The sequence below is a fragment of the Argiope bruennichi genome, chromosome X2, assembly GCF_947563725.1.
Source record: "Argiope bruennichi chromosome X2, qqArgBrue1.1, whole genome shotgun sequence".
Taxonomy (NCBI): domain Eukaryota; kingdom Metazoa; phylum Arthropoda; class Arachnida; order Araneae; family Araneidae; genus Argiope; species Argiope bruennichi.
Genome location: NC_079163.1, coordinates 131262452 through 131272224, shown reverse-complemented (window position 1 = coordinate 131272224; position 9773 = coordinate 131262452). Strand labels below are relative to the sequence as shown.

The following is a 9773-nucleotide window of genomic DNA, read 5'->3' as shown; positions in this document are numbered from 1 at the left end:
TTTCCAGGACATCACGAAGTGAGCGGAAAACCGATTATAAAGGTCACTTTTACAAATATGAAACATTTCAATTTAAATAAAAAAAATATACCAAAAGATAAAATAGTGAAAGATAGTTAGTCATTAGTAATACTTTTTAATAGTGACTGAGTGCCATACAGTCTAACTGATCATGGTTGATGTTCGAAACCATGAAAAAATATTTATCATATACAGCTAAATAAATACAAGTCAAAAAGTCTTGAATGAATCTCAGATCCGAAAGTATCCATTTTTTTAATATCTCCCACGGCCTGTAATATAGCTCGGAAGATTCGAATCAACCATCATGCTATACTCAAACTGAAATCGCTTTCTGCAGAGTGCGGCTACTTCCTTTTCAAATGCACGAACCGTTCGTAACAAATGACCAATCAAGAGAAAGTTTCCGGGAATTCTCGGGAATTATTTACAGATTCTCCTCTCGTTTCATTATAGCGTTCTCTCAGATGGGACATAAAAAAGTCGATAAGAAGACTTTAATAAATGAATCTTCTTTTAATCTTTTCTCTTTTTAATCTTCTGTTTCAACAACATTCGTCAAATTATTTGAATGGAAACATGATATTTATATCTTGCAGAGGAAAGAATCTTATCAATAGTAACATCCTAGTGATTTGCTTGAATTAATAACGAAAAGGGAAACTTAACCCATTCACTGCCAAACATTTTTTTAAAAATTTTTGGGCCGGATGAGTTAAGCATATGCAAAAAAAAAGTTGTGTAACAGTATAATTATATTGAAATGAGGGTTTGTTTTGAAAATATTTGATATTTCTGAAAAAAAGGTATCGTTATAAAATGATTGATAAAATCACTTCAATAAAACACAAAAGACTGAATAAATAATAGATTGCTATCATAACCTCCAATTTACATATTTATGTACGGTATTTCATAATATTATCAAATCTAAACCGAGAATCTATTGCTTCAAATATGAGAATTCTTGCAGACGAATTTCAAATTGGTTGTAAAGAAAAACGTCTGTAGTATATAGAAAATGAAACTAAACTACCAAATATACAGTTGGGAACGGAACATTTCAAAACCTCCAAATGGGGTTGAGGGATTAAACGTGGAGATAAAACTGAAAATAAAGAGAATTTCAAATAATCGACATATTGAAGGGATCTGATGAACTGAGTGTAGTAATAATTTTATCATTAGTACAATTAGTATGTTTGCAGATAATAATATCTAGTATGAGCAGAAGAAACTTCTCTTGAAAATTAATATGCAAATAAAGGTTAGAATGAGACTATTTTTTATTTTAATACAGTTAAAAAAATAAAATCCAGGAAATTTTAAAATCAGAAAAATACATGATATTTTTTATTTATGAAATAGCATTTTCAAAATATACTACAGCTCTCAAAATAGGTCTTCATATAAATATTATAATTCAAATTTTCATATCAATATAAAGATAAGAATGCATACCTTTATAATTGCACCTGAATTTATGTTTTATTTAGCGATTATTATATTTTGAGAAAAATGCAAAATGGTAATTATTTAGAAAACCTTGTGTTAACATACTGGTTTAATTTGTTTACATTTTGAAATTTTAACTAATAAGTTTTCAACATTCCAAACCTACACATTTTTAGAATCAATTCAATGATTTCCATTTTATGAAACTATAAACAGGAACGCTGTGTTTGTAAAGGGGTCATCTCCACTTTTGAAAATTTTACAAGAAAGAGAAATAAAAAGTAATAATTTCTTTCAAAACCATTTCCTAAAAGTTTAAATCAGTCATTTTCTATCATTATCATTTTCTATTATAAAAAAGCATCCATATATTTTTTTCTCCTAAGGAATGTGCTAGAAAAATCCCTTTTCCAACACGGAGATTACTCATTTTTGAAATTAGCCTGGGTTTGTGAAAAATTTGTGTGCAATTTTATCAGAGCAATGTCGTTACTGTTTACATGTAATAGGAAACAGAGAAGTATTCAGATACTTTGTCCTTTGAACTCATTATTTAATTGTAAAAGTATCTGGAAGAGTTCTCCGATGCGGATATTTATAGGAGTTCACACCGATTTTTAAATATTGATAGGAGTTTTCATTGGTAGGTAAAATTGTTTTCTGGATTTAGAAGTAACGATGGGGAGCCATCTTGTTCTTGTTTTTTCCTTGACAGAAATAGTTTCTTTAAGGATCTTAAGGCTTCACAATCAGAATTCCTTTTTATTTTTTTCACTGATGAAATGCAATTCATAACAGTCGCTCACGGCAAAGTAATATTTCTGCTCATAAGAAACAACTCTTAGAATGGAGAGAACATTCTTGCCAAGAATTGTCAAAAGCAACTACATTTCAATTTGTGACATTTCTAATTTTGAATTTCTTCGCATTTGTAGAGGATTCTATTCACACCAGAACTACCAATACCGTTATTTTGACTGTTTTCAAATTCCATGCACAAAAAATTTTGTTATAATTTATGTATTGTTCTAGAACTTTATGACGAATTTTAATGAAATACAAGAACAATCACATATTTCTATTCAATTTCCACTCTGCTATTTTAACTTCCATAATTAGTATGACCTTTACCTATTTATACCAAGACTTGTCAAAATGACGGCTTTAGCAATATCAAAGTTCATAATATTTTATGGATCATCTATGCAATGATGGACATCAATACATATTTGCAATCATTTTTACGTCGTTTTCAGACATTTCTTACAAAAATTTACATCCATTTTTGAGATATTTTCCGAAGAACTCTTTAATGAATATAGTTGCTGCAGAAAAGAAGCCTCTCCCCAAAAACAAGAACGGAAAGCAGTGGACTGTACTCCAGAAAACTAAAAAAAATCTTTGTGAACGCAAATCTTGCCAAATTCGACTGTGCAACAAGAACAGAGCGATTTATATCTGTAACGCATGCAACGTTTGTGGCAGATGTTCGTCTAAGATAACACGAACTTGTAAAATGTGCCTCATAGTTAGGTCATTTTATATCAAATGTGATATCCTATAATGCAAATAGAAACTATTTTTCTTGTTTTTTATTAATAATTAATGAATTATTATATTAAGTGTTGTTTTGGTTAAATTATATTCTTTTATTTATATAAACTAAGCCAAAAGTTACAATGAAAGCCAAGATGATCATAAACCATAACTGTCGAATTGAAGGGTAAAATTAGGTATATATTAAACTTCGATAGTTGTAGTGTTAAACTTTGGTAACCAATTCTAAAATAGTCATTTCATGCGCAGATCAGATCTCGCTCTAGGAGACGTTCATAATGAAAATTGAATAGATCCATCTAGAAGCACTTGAGCAGATGAAACATACCATTTTTCAAATCGATGATAAAAAAAATTGCGAAATCAATAGAAAAGGAAGTTGTGAAAAAAATTGAAGACACCATTTTAAGAGAACCGATTAAAGTGGAAAATCAATTTTTAATGATATTTTAAACCAATTACCTCAAAAATATTTTCCACAATGTCACTGTCACATCAGTCCTTATTTAATTGATTTTGCTCTTATTTACTGAATGAGTGATATTCAATATCATCTTCAATAATGTCGAAAATTGTTAGAAAATTTGCAAAATAATGAGAATTTATCAAGCAAAATCAAAGGTCTGGATTTTTTCTAAAATTACAAATGTCATTCAAACGCAATTTAAACTTTCTTCTAATTTTATGAATGAAGTTATGAAATTTAGACACATAGTTATGTCATTTCGACTTTTTGTAAGTTTACACTATCACGAGAAGTATTTTTAGAATTTTAAACTTTATTCTTAAACGTTCATCACTCTTCTTATCAGTACTATAGCATTTTTATAGAATTTAATCGACCTATTTTTGACGCAAAATAGGTCGGTCATTGCATTTGAACTCTAAACAAATCAAGGCAAACCATATCTATCTTTTTGAAATGAGTCTCCAAGTTATATGATAAAATTTTCATGAATGAAGCAATGAATGATGGATAAAGCATGCTTGTTATCTCTCATAGTTTCCGGTTCAGACGTTTTTAAGATATCTGAAGTTCCTTCCGCTGGTTCTTAATCCAAGAGCCTTAGGAAACCACATTTATGTCAGATATTGAGTCATTTCTTAACTTCACTAGACACGGGAAACATGAAGACATCCATTCTTTTAGTATTGCTATTTGAAATGTTTTCTTCAGTTGCAGAAGTTTATGAAGGTAAGAATTTGGTATTTTTATTGTAATTGGAATAATGTTATTTTAAATTTTAATCGAAGTATTTAAAGGAAAAACAAATTAAAAAGCATAAGTTTTATACAAATATTTACCATCCGAATCATTGTTAAACGGCACAAAGTAATATCCTATAAAAAAATGGATCATTTTTTATTCATAAGACAATAAGCGGAATTTCGTGAATTTCAGGTATCTCAAAATAATTCATCAATCTCAGAACGTAGTTTCATTCAATTTTCACCTCTATCTATGCCATCCAAATCATGTCAGGAAATAATGAATTAATTCATCCAAATGGCGAAAAATAATAAAAATTTCAGCCTATCTGTGGATATATTTAAATTTATGAAATTATTTATGGAGTAAACACCCTTTTCAATTCTATTTTTAAAAAAACCATAAGGAGAATTGATTCGAAGTCATTCATAAATTGTGAACCATAGTTATAGGTTTCATTAAAAGTATTTTACGTACTTATGTAAAGTTCTGACTTCCAATTATACCTACCAAATCATAAATAAATCAGAAATTGGACTATCAAACTTCTACAAAATGTCCACCTCATCTGTAGGTATATGCGGCTGAATTTATGAAATCATTCATGTCATAATTATATGAACAATTCTTTATCGACAAAATGAATTGAAATTTTTAATATTTTTTTAACTAAATCATTAGATTTTTTTTCTTTTTTGGTAGCACAGAATATCTTAACTATATCTATTGAAGATTTAAAAAAATACAGGATAAAGTTATCAGATAATTAATATTTGGCTTAACTTTTTGATTAATATTAATGAATTGAAACTAACGGTGTATCATTAAAAGTATTCTTGTTTTACGTCAAAAAATTATTTATTTTACCAATTAATTATAAAATTGTTTGAAAAAGCAGTCTAACTCCATACCATGCAAAATGAATCATTTCATTTTGAGGAATGCAGAATTCATGTCTTAATATCTATATCATTTGATAGGAAACACCATTGCAGCATTCAGTATTAATAGCATTTCAAGGGAAAAAAATTCGGAATTTTGAGGGATAATCACTTCGAATTTCCACGGCTGTTTTTAATAGTAAGATTTAACAAAAAAAATACAGATAAATTTGGAAAGAAATAGCATTTTCGTCAATGAGCATTAATTCAGAGTCTTATTAAATTTGTGGTGCTAAATTTATAAACTATTATAGATTTTTTTCTGTTTCTCAAATTTAAAGTTTTTACAGTGGAATATTTTTACATTACGATGTAAGTACTTGTTCTGTAGACATTTATTTTAGAATATACCTTAACTTTAAGTTTGTTAGAAGATTTCCAATTCATTGCTATTTAAATTTTCAGTTTCGCTTTTTTAATTTCATTGCTGTGATTTAAATTCAAACAAAACTGTTCTGATAGCATTGGAAACATAATTTGATAAAATTGAATAAAGCATGAAGAATATATTTATAACGTTTGGAAGTATCTTTGTGAACCTGAACTCTCTTATTGCTTCCTTTTTTAATGATTTCCAGACACATTAACTACAAAGTGAAAATTTCTTCTAAGTTCAAAGTTTTAATCCCATTAATCCAGAAGCGATGATCAGAAACAGAATCCTATCAAGTTTCACTCCATTAAATGCCGATCACTTTTTTGATTTATGAAGTGACTAGCATTTAGCCTTTTTTAAAGACGTTTAACCGATGTCTTTTCTGACCTCCAGAAGTTTTAGGAAAACATTCTTTTTGTATTGACTTAAAAAAAGGTGTTCAAGTTATTGAAGATAAAGTTTCTTTAACTTAATTAAAGCTTTAAAACTCCCTTTAAAGTTTAAAATTCTGAATTATTAAAGATAACATTCAATTTTCGTAAAATGCAAATAAGCTCAGTTAAACGAAAAGAAAAAAAAAACGCAAGAGTTTGCAAATAGAAATGAATAATAAAATAATGATCCTATATGTACTTCTAATGGCAAATTAAACTCAAGGAATGTTTAGAAATAAAAGATATACGTCAAGTAATATTGTATAAGTAGTATAATATTTAAGCGTGAAGTATGAAGCATTCCAATTATTTTATATATGAATCTAGTAGTAAGCAATATGAATATTAATTGTGAAATTAATGAACAATAAAAACGCATTTTGATTATAAAATGACCAATAAAAAACCACTAATAATAATAAAGAGTTCCAAATTTTTATTGTTCATGAAATGCAGTGCATCACAGCCTGTATTTTGTTTTATGAATTGACAATCAGGAGTTGTCTTACTGAAATTTTCGCGCATACTCTCTAATAAATGTACTTGTGTATTTTTAACCCCATGCCAATGACGAATAATAGTTACGAAAATTCTTTTTGGTGAGCAATTTTTAGCTATTAATATCAGGGATGCGGTTAGTAAACAAGCACAAGAACACCGAATATGCATTTTGGTAGATTTGTTTTCTAACAGACTGAAACTGAAATTTGACCTGAAATTAAGTCGCCAAATCACATAACGAATTTCATATCTTTGAGTTCTGCGTTTACGTGCTTCTGAAAGTACAAACCGGAGAATTTGATTCCCAATTTGATCTCTATCTAAACTTTAGATGATAAAGCTGTTCTATCTCTCTTTATTTTATAGTTATCGTACTGACTTCGCAATGCAAAATTTGATAGAATCTGGTGTCTTTTGTTTTGTCATGTTCAGTAATAGACTGATACAATTCTCAGAAATGGGGAGATTCGTCAAAATTTCGAGTTCGGATGTTTTGATGAGTACAATACTTTCTCTTCGTATACAAAAAGGTCAAATATATCTCGTAATTAATCTTCTAATGCATTCATTTATGAATATTCTGTTAGCTAATTATGTCCCTTTGTAAACCAAAAGAGAGTACATTTATTTTCGTAAAAAAATGATGCATTATAATCTATTCTGCATTTCTATCAAAAGGCGTTGCTTTATTTAAATAACGAGTAGAAAGAACAGAATTTAAAAAATTGGATTTGAGAATTTAAATTTGCTAAATTTTACTCAGGAGAACTTGATTATTAAAAATGATTTAAATAATTTTACGTTTTTTCTGGTAGCATGTCAAAGATTTTGAATAATATCAAACGGTGAATTCATTTGCATTCCAATTTAAGCACTTCACTTCAGCTACTCTTTTATAATGACGAGTTTTAGACAGAGTCCATTTGATGTAATTCAAAAGTATACAACATAGAAAATAGATTCCTTTTCACTATATTGTCGTTTTAAAATATAAAAAAAATGTCAACATTTTATTCAGGGAGCAAACATTGTTAATTTAAATCTCAATAAAAATATTTTTTATAAGGTAAAGTTAAGGTAAAGTAAAGTATGGTAAGGTAAAAGGTAAAATAAGAAATAATTCAGAGTCCGTTCAACAACTAATAATACTGTTGCTTAGGATACTTAGTTATATATTGTTACTTATGCTGTTTCTTTCCCCCCTTTTTTTTTCTTTTGTGCACCCAGATATATTAATTTAATATATGAAGCCACTGTGGAAATAGCCACTAATAATATAACACGTTGAATATGCAGAACTTGACAAGAAATTTTTTAGATCTGTAAAAGGAGGAAAGAAAGATATTCACGAGAGGAATTCATTATTTTCAAGTGCAACTATTAACCTTTTTACAAGTTTTTTCTCTTTAAAATTTTTTTTTCTGATGGCATCAATTTTCAATTCATTCCTACGCAAAAGAAAAAGAAAATCAAATATTTTCCAAAAGATAATTTCAAACAAATTACAGCTGTCTGCAGGTTGTTTTTTCCCCAAACTACAAATATATAATTATCTGTCAAATCGCTTGGAAAATGCGATCATACCATAGAGCCGAAACTAATTCTTTTGCAATAAACTTTTCTTTTCTCTAAAAAAATGCGGAAACAACAATATTCTTGAAGTTACAAATACTAGATAAATAATAGATTTTCGAACACTTTATGGCGTTAAATACCATTCACGTGTTTTGAAATTATTTCTTAATTTTCCAGTGAATTTAACTTTTATACATTTTCCTTTAAGATGAATTGCTTTATGTTTTTACGATGGAATTTCGAAACGAATTTCTAATTTATTCTGATATGCGAGTTTTTAAAAATGTGTACACTTATGTATTCCCAGTAATAACACATAGTTTCAATATTTTCAATATTTAATTAACATTTAATCGATTAATTAAATTAAATTAAATTTTGAATAGCGCTATTTTATGGTGACTTTAAGAAAAATGAGATTTCAAATTTCAATAACATATAAAATAATGCATTAGAAATAAAGGACTAAAAAGTAGAAAATAATTTAAAAATTTTAACTTCTAATCTTTTGAGCACTAATAAAAGTTTGTTTTTAAATCTCCTATTAAATTTATTTATGTCAGAGATGCATTTCTGTAAATAGATGCTATTATTAGCTCTTACTAAAACTCTTTAGGTGTAAGTACCTTTGATGCAAGTGAATTTAGTGACTATAATGAAATGATACAAAATGCCACAACTCACGTGTCTGAGCTATTTATTTTTTTTAAAAAGAGAAAAGGGAATTTTAAATTTGTTTTCTAAGTCAGAACATAATCCTGTTTTTATAGAATTCCCCTTTCTTTGTAAATATCCAACAAACCAGCAATTTCAAGCAGATATGTACGTATTGTCGGATAACTAGAAAAAGAAACTCGCGTAATAGCAAGAGTATTCCATTGTTACCACTTCTATTACTATATCGATAGCAAAACCCCATCTGATGCTTTAGAAAAATAATTTTTTCCACTTATAGATTTCTCCCCTATTTTGAAAGGGATTTTACGTAAACAAATCTATGTGTAAAATCTTGGTCACATGATGTTTTGAAATTTTTTTCCTGTATTTGATGTATTAGTAGGAAAAAAAATGAAAATAATGCAACCTGCGGAATAGGAACTAAGCAGGTTTTTTTAAGTTTTTTTTTTTATCAATATATGGAAGAATCATTCAATGCTATTTTATTTTTTGCCGAAAATGAAGATGTTCCTGTTGAGGATGAAAATTCATCTTACTGGAAAAATGATTATGAACTATGGGATAACAGTACTGCAGTTCACGAGGTAAATATTCTATAATAATTATAATGCACAATAGAAACATAATACAGTTTGTGCTAGCTACCTATTATTTAATGTTAAACAATCCACCTATGATCAATTATATATTTCAGTTGCACTAATGAGAGTTAACGTTAAATTTTTTAGATTAATATATTCAATATTAGACTTTCACACTAGTGACCCTCGTGTAAATTTCAAATATAATCTTAAATAGCAAAGAACATGCTGAGAAAAAGCAAGGTGATCACAGTTAATGAATCTGTAGATGCACAACCTATATTTAATCTTTTACCAAAGATTTTATAAACATTTATTCCATTGTTAAAGTCGTCTTTTACTAATCAAAAGTTTGAACTTCCTGCTGAGGAATAATCCTAAATGAAGCTCTGAACAAAAACTCGATATAATCCGGAGATCTGGTAAATTAAGCAATGGAGTCCA

The 9773-nt window shown here is 28.1% G+C and overlaps 1 protein-coding gene across 2 annotated transcripts in view; it reads left to right on the top strand.

Annotated features, from left to right (window-relative positions):
• Positions 1-4139: 4139 nt before the first annotated feature.
• LOC129960737 (uncharacterized) overlaps positions 4140-9773 on the top strand; it is a 53340-nt gene continuing 47706 nt past the window's right edge. The window contains exons 1-2 of one of the 2 annotated variants that reach the window (XM_056074348.1): positions 4140-4228; positions 9253-9332. In XM_056074348.1, the coding sequence (XP_055930323.1) occupies positions 4162-4228; positions 9253-9332 (147 nt within the window). In that variant the 5' untranslated portion in view covers positions 4140-4161. The remainder of the gene's footprint in view (positions 4229-9252; positions 9333-9773) is intronic. The other variant, XM_056074349.1, reaches the window with a different exon arrangement.